Consider the following 23,289-nt stretch of genomic DNA (forward strand, 5'->3'; position numbering starts at 1 on the left):
ACATGCAATAGGAGCAAAGAAGAAAATTTAGTACACTGAGAATACAGACTTATACAGTCTTTCATAATCATAAATTTCCATCAACATAAGACCTGGCCTTCTCAAATAGGCTTATTGAAGGGTGAATGTAAATTTTTCATGGATTTTATTTTGCATTGTTATGCATCCATTACAAAGTTCACAGTTCTGCTGTCAACATTATCAGGCTCAATATCATTGGCCATTTGCTTAAGTAAACCTCATGCCATTATGATCTGGATAGCATCTTTACTTCCTAACTATCTAATTAAATATCATGGCTCCATGGATTATAATAGACCTCTTGTGTGTGTTGAATATGGTGATCTGAATGAAGGGAAAAAGATTCTACTTTCTGGGTGCAACATGCTATGAAATACCCAATAACCTTCCAATGTCTCAAAACAGAAACAATGGGAAATAGTTAGGTATATTCTATACACCAAGTGCAAATGTAAACAAATTGATGTATATAATAACCAGTCTGTTTGTTATTTTACCTCAAAAATCATCCAAATCAACATTCTAAAATGACCTTCATTGGTAAATCTGACCTTGGTTCAATAACAGATCAAATTTAAAAAGTCCAGGCACAAAAGTCCCAATACCTTTGCTATGTTTTGGTTCTGGTGGATAGACCTCCATTTTTGTCTCCTGCTATTAATTTGCTTCATCATTCTGGATTGTTGTTGGCATTGATGTCACATCATTTTTTAAAATTTGTTTTATTATGCTAGACCAGCATTTATTGCCCATCCCTATTTGCCCTTGAACTGAGTGGCTTGCTAGGCCTAAAGGCATTAATGAACCAGATGGGTTTTTCCGACAAATGACAATGGTTTCATGGTTGTCATTAGATTTTTAATTCCAGATTTTTATTGAATTCAAATTCCATCATCTGCCGTGGTGGGATTCAAACCCAGGTTCCCGGAGCATTACCCTGGGTCTCTGTATTACCAATACCACTACGCCACCAGCTCCCCAGAGGTTTAAAGAGATGAGGGTTCAGTATCATTCTAAACATGCTGTATAATTGAGATGAGGCATAGGAGATCATGAGGTGCCAATAATATACCAATCTAATCCCAAGAAGTTTTGGCCACACCATCTTTACTCCTGGACATGCATTTATAGACCCTTGCACACATACCTTAGCATGTTAGACAATTCAAGGGTTGCGGAGGACACAAAAAAGTTGCAAAGAGATATATACAGGTTAAGCAAGTGGGCAACAAGGTGCTAGATGGAGTATAATGTGGAGAAGTGTGAGGTTATTTACTTTGGTTGTAAGAATAGAAAAGCAGAATATTTATTTAAAAGGCATGAAACCTGTACATGTTGATGTTCAGAGGTACATGGGTGTACTTGCACAAGGAACAAAGTTAGCTTGCAGGTACAGCAAGTCATTAGGAAGACAATTGGCATGTTGGCCTTTATTGCATGGGTATCGGAGTGCAAGAATAGTCTTGCTACAATTGTACAGGGCTTTGGTAAGTCCACACCTGGAATGCTATGCTATGGTCTCCATATTTAAGGATGGACATACTTCCACTGGAGACGATACAGCAAAGGTTCATAAGATTAGTCCCTTGGTGAGAGGGCCTTCCTTTGATGAGGGGCTGGGTAAATTGGGTCTATATTCTCTGGCGTTTAAAAGAATGAGAAGTGATCTCATTGAAACATACAAGATTCTGAAGGGGCTTGACAGGGTAGACACTGATTGTTGAGGCAACCTCCCTGTCGCTTGCCATTTTAACACTCCACCCTGCTCTCTTGCCCACATGTCTGTCCTTGGCTTGCTGCATTGTTCCAGTGAAGCCCAACGCAAACTGGAGGAACAACACTTCATCTTCCGACTAGGCACTTTACAGCCTTCCAGACTGAATATTGAATTCAACAACTTTAGGTCTTGAGCTCCCTCCTCCATCCCCACCCATTTTCTGTTTCCCCCTTCCTTTTGTTTTTTCCAATAAATTATATAGATTTTTCTTTACCCACCTATTTCTATTATTTTTAAATCTTTTATGCTCCCCCCACCCCCACAAGAGCTATACCTTGAGTGCCCTACCATCCATTCTTAATTAGCACATTCGTTTAGATAATATCAACAACTTTAACACCTATGTGTTCTTTTGTTCTGTAGTTTGTGACATATTTTGATGATCTGCTTCTATTACTGCTTGTTTGTCCCTACAACCACACCAACCCCCTCCACTTCTCTCTCTCTCTCCCCATCCAAACCACCCCCCCCCCCCCCCACCAACACCTTAAACCAGCTTATATTTCACCCCTTTCTTGGATTCACTCAAATTCTGTCGAAGGGTCATGAGGACTCGAAACGTCAACTCTTTTCTTCTCCGCCGATGCTGCCAGACCTGCTGAGTTTTTCCAGGTAATTCTGTTTTTGTTTTGGATTTCCAGCATCCGCAGTTTTTTTGTTTTTGTAACTGATTGTTGAGGAATCTAGATCACAGGGACAGTCTCATGATAAAGGAATGATCATTTAGATAGAAGAGATTTCTTCACTCAGATTTGTGAATCTTTGGAATTCTCCACTCCTGAGGGTTGTGGATGCCCCATCATTGAATATATTTAAGGTTGTGGCAGACAGATTTTTGGTCTCTCAGAATCAAGGGATGTGTGGAATGGGTAGGAAAATGGAGTTGAAGCCGAAGATTAGCCATGATCGTATTGAATATCCTGGAACAGGCTCGATGGGCTGTACGAGTAAATCAGTATTGTCCAATATGTTAGCTACTAGCTCAGCTACTTGGGAATCCAGATTTAGCTAATTTTGGATTATTAATTAAAAAAGGGGTTTTAGGCACCATCATTGGGCACGTGATCTCAATACTCAGTACATATATGCATGTAAACTTCAATCTATGTTTTTATTAGTGAAATAGATGAAAAACAAGAGTAAATGAATGTTTATGATCATTGCAAGTGCATTATTTCCTTGGTTAGTGAAGATGGTAGATATTTATTAAGAAAATATACAAAAAGTACATTTATCTGTAGAGAGTGAACATACACAAGACTTTTTATACCAAGATGAATGCATGTGGCTAAAATATTCACATCCAGCATGTTCCTAGTTCTGAGTGGCACAACTGTCTTTCCTTTCAAAAATAGCTATGTATCTCAAAATAAATTTTTAACAGCCTATCAGATGTGTCCTGACATTTTAAACAAATTAACAGGGAGTTCTACATTTACAAACAAAAATATAAAACCCATGTGTTTCTGCAGGTACTGGTGGGAGAATTTCTACACAATGGATAAAAATCAGAAAAAAAAATTAACAAGGCAATACTGGAAAGATACTCAAACAGTTGGAATCTGGGAAATCCATTTTGTCTGGAAAAATTAATTAAACTTATTTCAAAGAACAAATTAACACAAAAACAAAGCATTTTTTTGCAGATTTGCACTTGCTTTGAAATATTGAATGCAACAATGAAATGCTTTAAAATATGTATACACTCCATTAATAATGCTCCATATTAGGATAAAATGTTTTGGTTGAATCACACAATAAAACTAATGTATGAAACTACCAAATGGAAACTTAAAAGTGAATCTTGAAATATTAATATCTTATGAAACTAAAAAAAAGTATCATTGTCTCAGCTCTCCCAGGAGTATACATGTGAGGGTGTGAAAATCTGGTTCAGTCCTTTGTTATGAAAGCTATTTGATAAACAAGTTCCTTGCTGTCCATTTCCATTTCTTAGACTACATGAGCAATTTGTACATCAATGTCAAATCAATGTCATTTTAAAAATCAAATGCTCATTAATAGACAAAAAGTTGCTTTGCAGCAAATTATACATGAGGTTTCACAATATATTCTGCCGAATAGATTGCCCTGGTAACATAAGTTACAATCAGTGCCACAATTCAGACGTATATAGGTATAGGTTTTGTGTATATATGCTTTTCATATATTTTCTCCTTTCCATATACAAAGTAAAATGGTTCACACACTGTAGGGGAGTCACTAGCATTTGATCTTACCCATATGAAAGCTGTTCTCTTAAAAGGCAACATGGGAGAGGCTATTTTCTAACTGTGCTTCTGGCAATGAGCTGTGATCGGAAACTGCCAAATTTTGCAAAGCCAGAATTTTGCCTCATATTCTTAAGTTTTAAAATGGGAGCCACATTCATGCAAGAATTCTAGAATGATTCCATTGATGTCAAGGCGAATTTTAATCTCAATGTGATCTCCATGAAGTACAAAATATATTTAATGCAGATAATATAATTACCCATGATATGGTTAGTCTATTGTCTAATTATCAGATGAATGATTGTTAGCCAGTGCAGAAAAGATCAAACTTATCTAAATTGATTGTTCATCATATAAAAATAAAAAATTAACACCGCATTTTGTCACTACAGGCTTGCAGTTTTGAAACTCGTGCAAGTGTTTAGGACAAAAACAAGTTTATAACAGCGACTTCTCTAGCAAACATATTCTCCCTCTGAATCCAATCTTGGACGTAAAATGCTGCATGGGATATTGGATCTAACGGTTCTTAACATGCAGCTGTCTGAGATGCTACTAATTGTAAAATCAAGCAAATGTACCAAAGTATATTGCATACAGAGATCTACTCTGCACACTGTTAATGACCATAATGCTGCATCTTCTGAACCTAAATGTTTCCATCACAGATAGATAGATCTATTCTTGATGTCATGAAAAACAGGCAAGTAGTAATTAGCTTTTCTTAGTGGAATTTCAGAAAAATTATTCAAGTAGAAAAAACACGCTCATTTTACTTTATTGGTGAAACACTTAATTTTTAGTTATTTCCATTCTTAGTTTTCATCTTGGTATGTGAAAGAGCATATTTTCTACTTCATATTTAAATTTTTACATTATTCTCATTTAAGGAGTGTCTTCCTGCAGAATGACCATGTTCTCAAGCAGCATGTGCAATAGTCCAAGACACAACAACTCATTATCACATTTATCACCTAATAGTTCACTGTCACATTCATCATTTCAAGTGTCGGGCTTGGAAGCACTAGAGCAACTATTTTTAAAAATCTCTCTCTACCTGAATGAGGTTACATTATACAGAATTTTAAAAGAGGACAAATTAGCCATACCGCAGGCTATTGTGCATTTCCAATCTCATTCCACTTAGTAAAAGGAAAAAGTTGAAAGTCAGCTGATGGAAAAAAAACTCACCTTATCACTGTCTTCATTGAAAGGAGGGTCACGTGAACTTTGGTGATAGGGAAAGGAAGAAGCCATGCCACCTATAAAATTAGACAATACAAATGAGTAAAATAACAACCAAACTCATTCAGAAATTCTCAATGACAAGGGAATCATATAATCAATCTCCATATGCAATTTTAAACAATTTACTAATAAAGGCAAATTAATATACCAGAATCCTTATTTAAATATGAATAATTGGCTTACCTTCCACCTGTCTTAAGGTTAATCAACCTTACAATTATCTAATTTAATAAAAATAGAGACCAAGAAATGAAACTATACAGCAATAACAAAGAAAAAAGATAACAGAAAATAGGAGTAATCTGAAACAGAATCAGAGATGCAGACTGAGAAGGAGATACAACCACTTAAGAAAGAGGCAGATCTAAAAATATAGATGAAAGTAACAAGCGCAAGACATGGAAACAGCTCTATACAACAAGGCACTCAGTACAGCGCATACCTCTACCACTCTGTGTTAACTCAATGTTATTACAATTACGTAAATCTTCCTTGAGGCTTTTTTCCACCTGGTTGATGCTATGTAACTACAAAGCTAAAAAAAATATATTTTTATTAAGTTCTTCCATCTCAGTGAGGAGGCTTCAGGCCAATTCAAACTCAACAACCTGCTCTGAAAACTCTGCTCACATTTTGACAGCAGCCGACATAATCCATAACATTCTTAAATAATCAACAGCATTTAGCACAAACCCAAAACTATGGGCTCTTAATAAAAAGATTTTTTCAGCTTTTCAGTTATACAGCATCAACCAAGCAGAAAAGAGCCTTAAGAAGAGCTGCGTAATTGTAATAATATTTAATTAACACGGCATGGTGGAGGCATCCACTCTACTAAGTTCCCTCTTCACTTATTTTATGTAATGTTTCCAGTGTAAGGTATTTCCCATCCATATTGTTGTCATTTTTGAGCCAGTGATTGAGCTCTTTTCCCACTACTCATAGTTAAACAGTAGAAGAAAGTTACGTTTTTGTGATGAACATAACAAGACAGCATTAAAGTGACTTTTTCAAATTACTTTATCAAATCTTTCACAATGCTTGGGGCCAAATTTTGAAAACATGTGTATTTGTAACACATTGGAGTTTTGGGGGAGGAGTTACAGTGTTGGAAGAGTTTAATGGGAATGGGATGGCAAGATCATGAATGGATTTAAACATAGTTCAACATTCTATTTTATGTTTTTAGTTGTTCCTCAGTAGTTTGACATATTGAGAGTTCAGTTCAATAAAACAGCTGGATTTCTCTCTGCTTCACCCTTAGCCATTTCATGGAAACAAAATTCAAGTCTCCTCTGATGCAGCATCCAAATACTGACATAATTGTGTATATTGAATAGACATGTTACAGGTTTGATTCAGGAGGTCTGCAAAGAAAGATTCACATTCAAGCTAGAAAGCTTTGAAAAGTGACTTTGTGTAGCTGCCAGTTCAGTCTCAAGATTGTGAGCAGTTCTCTGCTATTTTACCAGTCTACACACGCTCCAGAGGATTCTCTTTATATAGTATAGGTTAGAGAACTTCCCATATTTAGTCATATGCTTTAAATAAAGTAGCACTGCTATTATACTCAAGAAGCCCTTATCTATTTACTCTAACAGTATACTTAAGAAGCCCATAATAATTTACTTAAAACATCAGAACTCAGTATAATTTTCTGTAACTGAATAACTAACTAGTTGTAAAAAGAATAGCTTGTTTCCTTTTACAGAAACAAGCAGGAAGTCAAATGCACTTATTTCTGCCATTCTTGCACAAGATCCAAGAACTAAATTTCTATTAATTTACTTTAAAACATAAATAGAGGCAGGTGCCTCTAGTACAGGTGGTGTACTAGCAAATCAATACACTTGAGAAAAATAAAGTCCATACATTGGTTTTAAGTCCATGTGATGTCTTCCAAAATAAAATGTGCATTGCAAGAAGGTGTTATCAAAGGATGAATGCTGGTACCTTTCCACAACACACCAGCATATTTCAATATTTTGCACAAGTAGTCACCGTGAGAAGATGAGGGCAAGTAAGTGTCCTACATCTTTTACTACACTTAAGCCCCATTACTGTATAGTTTTTGATTGGCAAAAAAACAATTTCTTCATCCCACTAATTAAAACATGCTGAGGGAATGCTGTATTGTTGGAGGTGCCATCTTTCGGATAAGACATTAAACTGAGTACAAGTTGGCTGCCAGTTTCCTATATCACAACAGTGATTACATTTCAAAAGTATTTCATTGGCTGTAAAGTGCTTTCAGATGTCCAATGCTGATGTAAAGCACTATAAAAAATGCAAGTTTTATTTTTCTTATTTTTAAGTGAAAGACAAGGTAAGGTAAGTGATTTTGATGAATTCAGTAATCATCACTGACACGGCATTTTGCTTGAACCAACGGGTCAGAACTGGTAAGGAAAGGTTTCTCTCTTTATGATTAATACTTCAATGGTGTAAGCAAAGTCAGATTCCGAGTGCTAACATTAGACATGGTTGGATGGCAGCTCAGGGAATCCTCATGGAATGCAATTTGTAGGTCATCACGGATCTTCAAAAAGTGGCACAATTGTGCTAATGTGGAAAACAATCTCTGGAATAGATGATTTCAGTGGTTAGGAAGCAAATCATACACTCTGTAGAATCAGGGAGGATGAGTGGATTCTGCATTCTATTTATCTTTTGGGTAACCACATTCTGGAGGTGGACCATTCAGGACAGAGGGATAGTGCAGAAAAAGGAAGTGAAATCTTCAGAGGTCTGAGATACTGCACTTACACCCAAAGAACCAAGTTACAAGAACAGTCCACAGACAAATATGAGGTGAATAGAAATTCAGAGGAGGATGGTCCTGAGCAATGTTGTACCACCATGTTGCAAGGGACTCTCAGGTTAAGCAGTGTGAAAAGGACGTAAATGTCAAGAACAAGAGAATGATAAAGTGGAAAATTCTATAGTTAGAGTTCGAGACAGCCTTTTTTTTTTGCAGTCAAGACCATGACCCTGATTGGTGTGTTGTCTCCATAATGTCAGGGTGAAAGGCATCAAGGGTGAAGGGGGATAAAGCCCTCAACCTCAGGATTGCTTTACTCTGGACAGCTTAAGGAGAGGAAAGTCACTGTATTACTACATGACTATTGCAGGAGGAAAGGATTAACATTCTTGAAGCACTGGAGAAAATTCTGGAACAAGAAAAGGCTATAGCAAAGGGCAACATTCATATGAATTAAATTGGCACCAATGTTCTTGCAGAAAGGGTAAAAGACACAGGAGTAGAATTTAAACTAATATGGCCCGGTGAGGCTCGGGTGCAGAAGTGGGGAAGGGCATGAAAAGAGAAAAGAGTCAAGGTTTGACACTTTATTAATACCTTCAAGTTGTTGGAATACAAGACTTAGCTGAAATAAATAGAAACTCTCAATTTATTGCCCACAATAAAGCAGCAATAAAAACAGAAAATGCCTGGCAGCAAGCAACTGTGGAGAATGAAACAGAGTTAATGTTTCAGGTCAATGACCATTCCTGAGAACTGGGAAAAGTTAGATATAAAAGGTTTTAAGCAAGTGAAAGGGTGTGGGTGGGAGGGTGGTGGGGGCGGGAAAAATAACATAATGGAAGGTCAGTGGAGGGCAGATTAAATGACACGAGTTGGCGGTGCAAGGCCAAAGGGAATGGCAATGGGACAAGTAAAGAAACAAAAGATGTGTGTAGAGGTGTGAAATGGCAGTGATGAACAGCTGCCATCTGAAAACAAAAACAAGAGAGAGAGAAAAGCCATAACGGGGCGGCAGAGGTTATCGTCTATAATTGTTAACCTGAATTTTGAGTCCAGAATACAATAAATTGCCTAATTGAAAGATGTTGTTCCTCAAGCATATACTGAACTTCATTGGATCCCTACAGGAGGCTGAGGATTCAGAGGTCAGCATGAGAGCAAGGTAGGGAAATAAAATGAGACAAGTGGAGCTCAGGGTTGTGCCTGCAGAGTGAACAGGAAGTGCCTCACAAAGCAGCACCCAATCTATGCTTGGTCTCGTCAATGTACAGCAGATGGCATTGTGAGCAGCAAATACGCTATACTAAATTAAAAGAAGCACATGTATATAACCCTTTCACCTGGAAGGAATGTTTGGGGCCTTGAATAGTGAGGAAAGAGGTGGTGAAAGAGCAGGTGTTGCACCTTCTGTGCTTGCATGGAAAGGTGTCATGGGAAGAGGTGGTGGTGTTGGGGATGATCAAGGAGTGGACAAGGGTGTTGTGGAGGGAACAGTACCTTTGGAATGCTGAAATGGAAGGAGAAGGGAAGATGTGTTTGGTGGTGCCGTGATGGTGGAGGTGTCAGAAATGGAGTAGGATGATCTGTTGAATACGAAGGTGGAAAGATATGATGGCCCTGGGAGGGAAACAGTTGACGGCCCTGTCCACTGCTGTGGGGGGGGAATACTTAGTTGAGGAAAAAGGAATCCATATCAGAAGCACTGGTATGATCATCAGAACAGACGTGACTGAAATGGACTCCTTATGGGAGGCAGTGCATGAGGAACTATAGTCAAGATAGCTGTGGGAATCTGTGGACTGAAATATTGATTGATAGATTATCACAAGAAATGGAGCAGAAAATTTGAGGAAAGGAAGGGAAGAATGAACATGAGAAAAAGGTGGAAATTGGATGCAAAGAATTATCCTCACGCAGACACAGTGGGCTCCTGTGTTGTAAACATCTGTGATTCCTTGAAGTCTTCATAGGATCTGTACTTCCAGGATCCTTTTCACTGCTAAACTGTGTCAAAAACAACATGCTCAACAGTATTTGCTTTTCAACACATGGTCTGCAAGGTTCTCAAATGTCACCATCGCATTACAGAATTCAAATGACAAAACATTGACCCAGTACCAGTATTTGGATATAGTCACATATGAACACGCAAGCAATTGTACTCAAAAGCTCTCACTGGTTACCTGTAGAAACAACTTGGGGTTATCAAGACAATTTTATTCTGCATCTTTTGCTGCACTGCATGGATTGGCTGCTCCTGTAAAATTAGTTATGTACAAAAAAAGTAAAGAGATCTTTATAAATTCACAAATCTTAACCTAATTATTACTGAACTTCACTGTGCGATTAGACTTCTGTAAAATGCATAATCTTGGCTCAGTTGGATGTACTTGCCTGAGTGGTTCAAATCCCACTCCAAGGCTCGAGTACATAATCCAAAATGACACCCCAGTGCAGTACTGAATGAATTTTGCATCGTTAGAGAGACATCCTTCAAATGAGACCGGCGGTACAGTAACGTACAAAAAGATCTCGGCATTATTCAAACAAGTGCATGTTCTTCCTTCAACCAACAGGCTAACTTCCTATTCATTATTATTTATGGGATCTCAAAAGTAATTAACTTCATGTCAATCTTATGAGATGATTGAGACATAAGGATTTATATAAATGCAAGTTTTATTTTTATTCTCATTTGCTATTAAGCATGTAATGTTGATAGTCAAATTAATTCAAGTAATTAATTTCCCTACATTACAACAGTGACTTCAAAAATACTTCATGGTTCTTTCTTGGCCACTTACATTTATATTATGGCTTTCATTACCTCAGGATGTCTCAAAATGCTTCACAGACAAAGAAGTACTTTCCTGAAATGTAGTCAATACTGTAAGGAAATGCTTTGGGACATCCTGAGGATGTATAAGGTGCTGTTTGAATCAAACTTTGTTTTTTTCTTTCAAATGACTCAAATCATAAATTGATGTCACCTCTTATGTATTTAAAGAAATAAATAACTTGGATACCATTGCGTATTTGTTACGTTACCAAACTAGGATTTACAATCCAGAGAATTCTTCACAGCAGTTTCAGAATTTGAATTCAGTTTAAAAATCTGGAAATAAAATGATTATCAGTAAAAGTAATCATGAAGCTATCAGATTATCATAAAAGCCTTACTGGTCTACTAATTCTTGTTAGAGAAGCTAACGGTCTGGCTAATAAGTGACTCCTGTCCCACACCACCTGATTGATTCTTATTTGAAATGGTCTAGCAAGCCATTCAATTTTATCAGGAAAGGGCAATAAATGCCAGCCTTGCCAGTGATGCCACATCCTGAGAATGAATATTTAATAAGTTATATAGTACCTTACATAATTTCAGGACATCTCAAAGTGCTACACAGCCAAGTGTAGTCACTGTTGTAATGTAAGAAAATGCAACAGCCAATTTGTGTACAAGGAACCACAACAGCAATAAATAAATGGGCAGATGATCTATTTTAGTGATGTTGATTGAAAGAAAAATATTAGCCAGGACATGGAGAACTCCATTCTCCTTTTTAAATAGTGCCATGGAATCCCTTAGATCCAACAGAGTGGACAGATGGGCCTCATTCTAACACCTAATCCAAAATATGGCATCTCTGGCTACAGTGCAGCACTCCCTCCATATTGCGATGAAGTGTAAACCTAGATTAGTGTTCAAGTCTTTGGAGTGGGACTCAAGCCCACCACCTTCTGACTCAGAAGCAAAGGTGCTACAACTGAAGTAAATCTGACAATTTCTTCCAAAAAAAATTCATCACAGGTTAAGTTACTTTTCATATTAAATTAAGCAAAACTTGCTCAGTATGGTCCAACGTATTAGCTTCATTTCCTAATTTTAAAAAAATGATCACAAGAATTGTTCTCACCTCGGCTTAATTGCATTGTTTTTAAGGCTGATTACTCCAAATGAGGAGAAAACACATGTCCTACATTTCTGATGGCAACAACAAAAAGAAGGGAGGTAAGAGGAGGCTTAATATTGAGAATTGTCATAAGCCTTTTTTGTTACACTCAGACGGGAATGTTTCTCTTTCTTTACCACGTTCAACTAGGACCCGGCACTGTACATTTAGTTACACTTGGGAAAGATATATGCTCAATTGCATTTTCACATGTCTGGGACATCAACCCTATGTGAAAGTTCCAAAGTGCATCAATCTGTTGGTGAATTATCCTCCCCAATCTGAAGATTTAATTCAGCATTGCATAGAATATTGATGTTTGCACAACATTAGATATTGTTATCCCCAATAGCGTTCTTCAAGTTAAAATATTGTCTTGTAAATTGCAATTGCACTGTGCTCACATAGCAGGTATGTGGTGTGTTTTTGTTATTACAAAATACAAATGAGCTGGCAACTCAGAACAGTACAAAGTGAAATTAAAACCCAATCTGTGATGTATATAGTTTACTTTTAATTCATTATTGCTTAATTCAAATTATTTGATAGCTTTAAGTTCAAATTTCACATAGACAGTACTATGGGAGTATTTTTTTTTACATGGTCAAAAATGTGTTTAGTATCATTTAAATACAAATTTGCCTCAACTATACTGTCACTCTTTTCAGCATTGATGGTATTCTACATAATGACGCATGGTGATTCAGTTTGGTTTCTTAACTAAAAAGGTAAGTTTCCTGGAAAATTTTCATTATTGCAGGAACAGAGTTAATAAATTACCATACTTAAATATTTAAAAATATAATTTCTGAGATCTAACAAGAGTTTGTGACAATCTCAAATATTCAAAAAGTTGCAATAACTAATTCTCTTTCCTGGAAATGTTAAGGACACCTTAAGTATTTTGCTGAAAAAAGACATTTTGTCAAAGCCATTTTGTCTTGCACTCATCAGGATAATCACAAGAACACCAATGTCAAGGGAAGCAACAACTTTATACTGTATGAGAAGAGAGTACTGATTGGTTGGCAAGAGGATTCTGATTGGTAGAGGCATTGCCATGGAGAATGACCCCTTAACAGTGACTGACAGTTAACTGCCAAGCATTGTTTGAAATTTAAACCAAAAACCAAGCAGCTTGAATCGGATTGGTCAAGGCATTGCCCTGAGGAATGAAGCAGCAAATGGCTATCATTTTTCTTGTTTAGCTGAAACTGGTGCAATGTATGTACATTTTCTTCGTGTCTGCAAAGAACAGGCCCCTGTGTATTAATATATGTAGCTTCCAGTACAGGCAAATGTGCCACATTGCGAGCCCAACTGTCAATCTCAAATTGGTTGTCAGTGTACATTTTAGCACACTGAGGATTATTTAACAAATGTTGTCCAATTGCAGAATCACATCTAATGTTGGACATTCTGTTTTGAGTTTTGCAAGCATGGGTTGGTTGGGTACGGTCTGTACCTTGCCCGTTGTGAACAGCAGAAGGGACATGCTATTTGATATGATCCACCAGTCTCTGGGACATATGACCTACATAGCATCATACTGGCACTGAAATTCATATACCACATTACTCATTTGTGTGATAGGCAGAATGTCTTTTTGGCTTAATGGCAGCATCCTGTTAGTGGTGAATACCACTCGTGTTGCTACTGTGTGGTAACAGCGTGAAACAACTAGCTTCACCTGTTGCTCAAATTTTGAGATAGCTTGCCTTTCCAGGGTAATCTGAGGCAGATTGGGCACTTTTCAGGATCAAAAGTGATAACCTTAGGCCCTTTCATGAATTTGCACGATATACAGCACAAGATTATCTAATCAGGGTAACCACTATCCCGCAGGATGTCTTTGATGCACCCTATTTCAGCATCAAGCTTGCATGGTGAACAAATGGCTTGGACCCTATTTATGACGTTGCCGATAAGGCCAATTTTATAGCGCATGGAACTGTAAGAATCCCAATGCGTGTATTGACCAGTGAAGATAGGCTTGCAATAGACCATGATAGAGAACTCCCTGGCAGATTTCTCCATTAGTATGTCAAGGAAAGGGAGTTTATTTGACTGTTCCATTTCAAAGGTGAAGCTAGCTGTTTCACGCTGCTACTACGCAGTAGCAACATGAGTGGTATTCGCCACTAACAGGATGCTGCCGTCATGCCAAAAAGACAGTCTGCCTATGACACAAATGAATAATGTGGTATGTGAATTTCCGTGCCAGTGTGATGCTAGGTATGTAGGCTGTATATCCCAAAGACTGGCAAATCGTATCAAACAGCATGTCTCTTCCACTGTTCGCCACGGTCAAGATACAACCAGCTTGTGTTTGCAAAACTCGAAACACAGTGTCCGACATTAGATGTGATTTCACAGTTAGACAACATTTGCTAAATAATCCTCTGTATGCTAAAAAGTACACCGACAACCAATTGGAGATTGTCAGTCAGGCTCACAGTGTGGCGGCGCATTTGCATCTACTGGAAACTACATATATTAATGCACAGGGCCCTGTCCTTTGCAGACATTGTGCCTGTTTCAGCTGAACCGAATAAGCGATGGCCATTCACTGGTTCATTCCTCTGGGCAATGCCTTGACCAGAGTCAAGCTGCCTGGTTTAAATTTCAAACAATGCTTGGTAGTTAACTGTTTATCACCATTAACTGGTGTATTCTCCATGGCAATGCCTCTACCAATCAGCACTCTTTTCTCATACAGTTTAAAGTTGTTGCTTCCCCTGACATTGGTATTCTTGAGATTGTCTGAATGAGTACAAGATGAAAAGCTTTGACAAAATGTCCTTTTTCAGCAATACTCAAGTTCTGTACTACCAAACAACTGCTTGGCACTTTGTGTTACGTGGCAAGTAACATTCATGCCACACAAGTCCAGGACACTAACCATCTCCCCTTGACGTTCAACAGCATTACCATCAGTGAATCCCCACTATCAACATCCTGGGGGTTACCACTGATCAGAAACTGAACTCGACCAGCCATATAAATGATGTGGCTCTAAGAGCAGGTCAGAGGCTGGAAATTCAGTGGCCAGTAACTCATCAACTGAGTCCCCAAAGCCTGTCCACCATCTACAAGGAACAAGTCAGGAGTGTGATAGAATACTCTCCATTTACCTGGATGAGTACAGTTCCAACAACACTCAACAAGCTTGACATCATCCAGGACAAAGCAGCTCGCTTGATTTGCACACCATCCAGCACAATAAACATTCATACCTTCCACCACCGATGCAGCATCTACAAGATGCAGTGCAGCAACTCAAGACTCCTTTGACAACACCTTCCAAAACTGTGACCTCTACCATCTAGGACAAGGGCGGCAGATGGATGAGAACACCCCCACCTTCAAACCACACACTATCCCAACTCAGAACTATATCACCATTCCATCACTGTCAAAATCCTGGAACTCCCTTCCTAACAGCATTGTGGGTGTTCCTACAACACATGGACCGCAGTGGTTCAAGAAGGCAGCTCACCATCACGTTCTCATAGGCAAAAACTCAAAACACAATATAGACACTGATATTTTATATTTAATTGGGAAATTAAAATCATTAAAACTTATGGGTATCTTCATATTTTTATTAATTTATGCATTCCTTCCATGAATAATTGCTTCACAAACTTATCCACAGTTGTCATGGTGATTATCCAGTGCTGTCTAAGAAATGGAGTACTCCAACTAGCCTCCGTCAACTGCAGACTGGTGCAAATATTCTAGCTACTGTGTGATTATGGAAAATCAGGCCAGGTATTGTATGGAACATTTCCAATCTGCTATTTTTGCTCATAATCAGAAAATCCAAGTGCAGACAATCAAGAAATTATGGTCAGACTGAGAAAAAAAGGGAGATTAATTTTTACATTTTTTTGCAGTACATTTTTGTTAATATGTGTGACATACGGGAACTGCAGTCAACTTACAGTCCATACACTGTTTTGAAGTAAATTTTCTTTCACTGAATTCTTTGAATAACAAAATCCATGATATTTATAGTACATTTGAAAGCATGTCAATTTCACCTAAATCCATTCTCAGCAGTGCAGAGCTAGGATCCTTTTAATGCTTGAGTTATTATCCTGTACCAAGAGTTATCTGGTGAAAACTTAAGTATGCAAACAATTATTTTTGAAATATGAATGTGCAACAGGAGTAGGGGAGGCGATGGCATAGTGGTATTGTCGCTGGGCTAGTAATCCAGAGACCCAGGGTAATGCTCTGAGGGCCCAGGTTCAAATCTCACCAACCAGACGGTGTGGAATTTGAATTCAATACAAATCTGGAATTAAAAGTCTAATGATGACCATGAAACCATTGTCAATTGTCATATAACCCCATCTGGTTTACTAATGCCTTTTAGGGAAGGAAATCTGCTCTCCTTTCCTGGTCTGGCCTACATGTGACTCCAAACCTACAGCAATGTGGTTGACTTTTACATGCCTTTTGAAATGGCCTAGCAAGCTACTCAGTTGTATCAACCACTACAAAGCCTCAAAAAAGCAATGAAACCGGATGGAGCACCCGGCATTGTCCTAGGCATCGGAAACAATAAGAACAAACTCAGCCCTGTTGACCCTGCAAAATCCTCTTTACTGACATCTGAGGACTAGTGCTAAAATTGGGAGAACTGCCTCACAGGCTAGTCAAGCAACAGCCTAACATAGCCATCCTCACAGAATCATACCTTACAGATCACGTCCCAGACACCACCATCATCATTCCTGAGTATTCCCACTGGCAGGACAGACCCAGCAGAGGTGATGGCACAATGGTATACAGTCGGGAGGGAGTTGCCCTGGGACTCAGGGTCTCATGGCATCAGGTCAAACATGGGCAAGGAAACCTCCTGCTGATTACCACGTACCGCCCTCCCTCAGCTGATGAATCAGTGCTCCTCCATGTTGGACACCACTTGGAGGAAATAATGAGAGTGCCAAGGGCACAGAATGTACTCCGGGTGTAGGACTTCAATGTCTATCACCAAGAGTGGCTCGGTAGCACCACCCACTGACCAAGATGGCCGAATCCTAAAGGACATAGCTGCCAGACTGGGTCTGCAGCAGGTGGTGAGGGAACCAACAAGAGGAAAAACATACTTGACCTCATCCTCACCAACCTGCCTGCTGCAGATGCATCTGCCCATGACAGTATTGGTAGGAGTGACCACCGCACAGTCTTTGTGGAGACAAAGTCCTGCCTTCACATTGAGGATCCATCGTGTTGCGTGGCACTACCACCGTGCTAAATGAGATAGATTACGCTAGCAACTCAAGACTGGGTATCCGTGAGGCGCCGTGGGCCATCAGCAGCAGCAGGATTGTACTCAAACACAATCTGTAACCTCATGGCCTGGCATTTCCCCCACTCTACCATAACCGTCAAGCCAGGGGATCAACCCTGGTTCAATGAAGAGTGCAGGAAGGCATGCCAGGAACAGCACCAGGCATACTTAAAAGTAAGGTGTCAACCTGGTGAAGCTATAACACAGGACTAATTGCGTGCCAAACAGCCTAAGCAGCAAGTGATAGAGCTAAGCGATCCGACAACCAATGGATCAGATCTATGCTCTGCAGTCCTGCCACATCCAGTTATGAATGGTGGACAACTAAACAACTCACTGGAGGAGGAGGCTTCACAAATATCCCCATTCTCAATGATGGGAGAGCCCAGCATGTCAGTGCAAAAGCTAAGGCTGAAGCATTTGCTACAATCTTCAGCCAGAAGTGCTGAGTGGATGATCTATCTCGGCTTCCTCTGGAGGTGCTCAGCAACACCGATGTCACTCTTCAGCCAATTTGATTCACTCCACATGATATCAAGAAACGGCTGAAGGCACTGGATCCTGCAAAGGCTATGGGCCCTGACAATATTCCGACAATAATATTGAAGACTTGTGCTCCAGAACTTGCCATGCCCCTAGCCAAGTTGTCCCAGTACAGCTACAACACTGGCATCTATCCGCTATGTGGAAAATTGTCCAGGTACGTCCTGTACACAAAAAGCAGGACAAATCCAACCTGGCCAATTACTGCCCCATCAGTCTACTCTCAATCATTCGTAAAGTAATGGAAGGGGGTTATCAACAGTGCTATCAAGCAGCACTTGCTTCGCAATAACCTGCTCACCAACACCCAGTTTGGGTTCTGCCAGGGCCATTCAGCTCCTGACCTCATTACAGCCTTGGTTCGAATATGGACAAAAGAGCTGAACTCCTGAGGTGAGGTGAGAGTGACTACCCTTGACATCAAGGCCACATTTGACTGAGTATGTCATCAAGGACATAAAAACAAAAAATTGCGGATGCTGGAAATCCAAAACAAAAACAGAATTACCTGGAAAAACTCAGCAGGTCTGGCAGCATCGGTGGAGAAGAAAAGAGTTGACGTTTCGAGTCCTCATGACCCTTCAGCAGAACTCCTTGATGTCATCAAGGAGCCCAAGCAAAACTGGAGTCAATGGGAATCAGGGGGAAAACTCTCCACCGGTGGAATCATACCTAGCACAAAGAAAGATGGTTATGGTCGTTGGAAGTAAGTCATCTCAGCTCCAAGACATCACTGCAGGAGTTCCCTCAGGACAGTGTCCTCAGCCCAACCATCTTCAGCTGCTTCATCAATGGCCTTCTTTCCATCATAAGGTCAGAAGTGGGGATGTTCGCTGATGATTGCACAATGTTCAGTACCATTTACAACTCCTCAGATGCTGAAGCAGTCCACGTCCAAATGCAGCAAGACTGGGACAATATGCAGCCTTGGGCTGACAAGTGGCAAGTAACATTTGCGCCACTCAAGTGCCAGGCAATGACCATCTCCAACAACAGAGAATTTAACCATCGCCCCTTGACGTTCAATGGCATTACCATCGCTGAATCCCCCTCCATCAACATCCTGGGGGGGGTTACCATTGACTAGAAACTGAACTGGACTAGCCATGTAAATACTGTGGCTACAAGAGCAGATCAGAGGGTAGGAATCCTGTGATAAATAACTCACCTCCTGACTCCCCCAGTGTTGTCCACAAGGCACAAGTCAGGAGTGTGATGGAATACTTCCCACTTACCTGGATGAGTGTAGCTCCCACAACACTCAAGAAGCTTGACACCATCTAGGACAAAGCAGCTCACTTGATTGGCACCATATCCATAAACATTCACTCCCTCCACCGCACAGTAGCAGCAATATGTACCATCTACAAGATACATTACAGGAAGTCACCAAGGCTCTTTCAATAGCACCTTCCAAACCCATGACCACTATCATCCAGAAGGACAAGGGCAGCAGATAGATGGGAACATCACCACCTAGAAGTTCCCCTCTAAGTCACTCACCATCCTGACTTGGAAATATATCGCCGTTCCTTCACTGTCGCTGGGTCAAAATCTTGGAACTCCCTTCCTGACAGCACTGTAGGTGTACCTACACCACAACTGCAGCAGTTCAAGAAGGCAGCTCACCACCACCTTCTCAGGGGCAACTAGGGATGGGCAAATAAATGCTGGCCCAGTCAGTGAAGCCGACATCCCATAAATTAATTTTAAAAAACCTTCGAGCCTGTCCTGCCATTCAGTTAGATCATGGCTGAGCTGTACCTGAACTCAATTTACCCATCTTAGTTCATATCCATTCGTACCCTCAGGTAGCAAAATAATATCAATTTCATTTCTCAAATATTTAATTGACCTGGTCTCAACAGTTTGTTTTTGGGAAGAAAGTTCCAGATTTCGACTACTCTGTGTGAAGAAACGCTTCCCAATAGCCTAGCTCTAAATTTAAAGTTATGCATCCTTGCTCTGGAATCTCCCCACCAGAGGAAATAGGATACAGATTCCTTTAGCTGTTGATTTTTTTTGAATCTGGTGACTTCTGTACACAGACCCCAAAATCTCTCTGCTCCTCTATAGTTTCTAACTTCTCACTGTTTAGAAAATATTTTTGCCTATCTTTCTTGGTGGATGGCCATACAGTCTCCCACGATGAACTACATCTGCTGCAGGTTTTCCTACTCATTTAATCTACTGATATTTTTTAGCAATTTTCTGCTTCCATCTGTACTACTTATTGTGCCACCACTTGATGCTGTCAGCAAACTTGGATTTACAATTCTCTAATCCTTCATCTAAGTTATTGAAGAATATAACAAATAGGTAATGTCCTGGTACAGATCCCAGGGAGACACCATTAGTCACATCCTACCACTTGGTACATACCCATTATCTAACCTCAGCCTCCTAACTGGTTCCTTACCCATGTAAATAGTGATTGCCTCTAATTCCACATGTTTTTATTTTTGTTTACCATGTGGAATTTTCCTGAATGCCTTCTGGATGTCCAGATAAAGAATATCCATAGACACTCCTTTACCTACCACTTTGAATTTTTTGAGAGGCTATCAACTATGTTAGTTAGACATGACTTACTCTACGCAAATCTAGTTAGATCTGTTCAAATTTTGGAGGGCCATGATTAAAACATCTACAATTTCCTCACATACTTTTTTGTAAATACCCTAGAGTGGGAATCATCAGTTCCTGAAGATCTTCAGCCTCATTATTTTCTCCATTATAATTTTTTAAACTTAGGTTACATCTATTATGTTCCTATTCTTGATTTATTTTTAATTTTTCTTGTATCCCTCATGTTAAAAGCATGAAATTGAACCGAAGCATGAAACCACACAGAGTTTAGCATTTCTCATACATACATTGTAATGATTGTAATGTCTCTCTCAAAGCTGGGTTGAAAACATGGTGTCAGATTTGTCTCAGAGGTAGTATTCTCACCCATGTCAGAAGTGCGTTCATGCTCCACTCTGAGAGATTGGAATACATAATCTAGGCTGACACCGCAATGTAATACTGAGGGAGTGCTGAATTATTAGAGATGCTGTCTTTTAGCTAATATGTCAAACCAGGGCCTCACCTGCCCTCTCAAGTAGACATAAGAGACCCCGTAGCATGATTTGAAGAGCAGCAACAGAATTCTCCCCGGTATCCTGGCCAATTTTTAACCCTCAACCAGCTTCACTAAAAATAGATTATCAAGTCATTATCTCATTACTATATCTGGGACTTTTCTGGATACAAATTGGCTGCTGCATATCCTACATTAAGACAGTAGCTACCCCTGAAAAAAGTACTTAATTGGATATAGAATGTTTGGGACATGCTGGGCTTCTGAACGACACTATGTAAATACAAGCTCGTTCTTGAAAATTGGAGTAGACAATTATATTATCTGACCTTGTAATTTGACTTGCAGTACATTTACAGCAATGGTAAGAGATGTTCTAGTAATAATGGCTAGTTGCTTTATGTAATATGTTCATGTGTATTTACATATAGTCAAATACTGTATGAAACCAAATAACAAACAACTGCTACAAGCCTAGAGACCGAAATCATTCTGGATCTGTACAAAATGTACCATAGAATTACTGTTGCAGTCTTGAAATGATTCTGATGACAAAAGTTATTTAATATTTTTTGTTACAAATCTGTCTCAACATTAGGTTGTATTACACGAAAGTTCAAGATTCCAAAATATACAAGTGCAACCTACCAAATTTGTTCAGCTGTATATACAGTGAACAGTACTGTGCCAAACAATATGACAAGAAGCATATTTAAAATTCACCTGTAATGTTACAAAACAAAATGAAAAGTTAGTCAGCATGGAGTTTTTACAATGTTGTGCCTTATTTAATTCAATTTCATATTAGAATATAAACAGATTAATAATTGGACTTCCTGTTGTCACTTGCTTCCTAACTGGACTTTGATAACAGTAACAGTCAACTCAAGTTATCAAAACTTGCACTTCTTTGAAGTTTTATGTCTTCCTTTTAATTCGACAAGATACAAATAAATTTCATTCTGTATCAACTTTCCACTACTAATATTTGGTCAATATGTTGGGAAAGTACCATTCATAGATAATACACTGTCAAATTAATATAACAGTAGTGTGTGTGGGGAATTCAGAATGAATGTACTATGATTATTATTCCATTTCTCCAAATTTCAGTCATGGAAAATTTGAAGTTTGCATAACCACACTAATTTTTTGCCCCGTATTTTATTCTGGAAATAAATTTCCTAGGGCACAAAAATTCACAAAACCTTATTTCTGCAGTAGTCAATGTAAAGTTTGTTACATCCTTGCAGAGATAGGGTCTAAATATTTTGGTACCTGAAAGTGTTAATGTCAACTCTTCTATTTTGTTTCCAAATTTCTGGACTTTTACTGGAATACAACCAAAGCAACATTGTTTGAGGTTTAAATCATACCAGTCAGACTTCTTTTATTTACCAGTCTGGTTGGTATCCAGTAAACATTTCAAGTCAAAACTCCAGACAAATGCTTTAGAAACTTGAGTTTAAAGAGCTACATTTATCTCATCAAGGCAAAGGCATGAGACTACAGTTACTTTATGCAGATACCATTCATCAGTTTCATCACATTTCTCCTTTTCAATTGGTTAGAATTTTAAAAATCTAAAATCTCATGACTAGAGAAGTGTTGCCGTTTTAAGTAAAATCCTACATAGCAAGGTCTTTTTCTAAGCACTGCATGGTTAACAAACTCTACGACGAGCAACAATCTTCTCAGAGTATGTAGTATGAATCCTATCTCTACACTTCTCCTGAAAAGAATTGGGAGAAATCATTTTGCAAATGGTCAACTTTTTAAAAAAAAAACCTTTTAAGTAAACCACAGAGACAGCTGCCATCAGCTAGTACATATTTCTGTAATAACAGAAAACAGATATACTACAAAAGTAAATAAATTTGGGGAAGTAAATGAAATCGATGAAAGCACCAAACTTGGAAATTTCAGAGAACTGAGATCTCACATATGGTAAAACTTCAAAAGTCAGCCAAAACACTACCATAGGAACATAGGTCTCCAAGCATTCCGCTAACAGAATAGAAACTGCAGATCCATCAGAATTTTGATGAAATCTTTGTTATCCTGACAAACAATGTGAAAGTGTAAAGAAGATTATTACTTCCATTATTTTTGAAAATAAAGTTCCAACAGCATGCCGCAGCCAAGATAGACAGATAAACATGGTTTCAAACTCCATCATTAGTAAATAAATTATCAGACATATTTGAGGCATAAAACAGAGTTCAGTTTCTATTATCCACCAGCATCATTAAATCCCATTAACAGAGTTGAAACATTATGTGATAATAGAATTTTTCAATTATATTTTCTGCACTGTCATGTGCTTTAGCTAAACATCCATGCAACTACATTTTGGCTA

General features: G+C 38.8%; 1 protein-coding gene across 1 annotated transcript in view; it reads right to left on the reverse strand.

The window, feature by feature from the left end:
* The window catches only part of LOC121277054 (E3 ubiquitin-protein ligase RNF38), a 232,357-nt gene that overhangs the window by 172,698 nt on the left and 36,370 nt on the right, over positions 1 to 23,289 (reverse strand). The window contains exon 2 of the mRNA XM_041185980.1: positions 5,224 to 5,294. Coding sequence (XP_041041914.1) covers positions 5,224 to 5,294 — 71 coding nt within the window. The remainder of the gene's footprint in view (positions 1 to 5,223; positions 5,295 to 23,289) is intronic.

The sequence above is a fragment of the Carcharodon carcharias genome, chromosome 4 (assembly GCF_017639515.1).
Source record: "Carcharodon carcharias isolate sCarCar2 chromosome 4, sCarCar2.pri, whole genome shotgun sequence".
Classification (NCBI taxonomy): Eukaryota; Metazoa; Chordata; class Chondrichthyes; order Lamniformes; family Lamnidae; genus Carcharodon; species Carcharodon carcharias.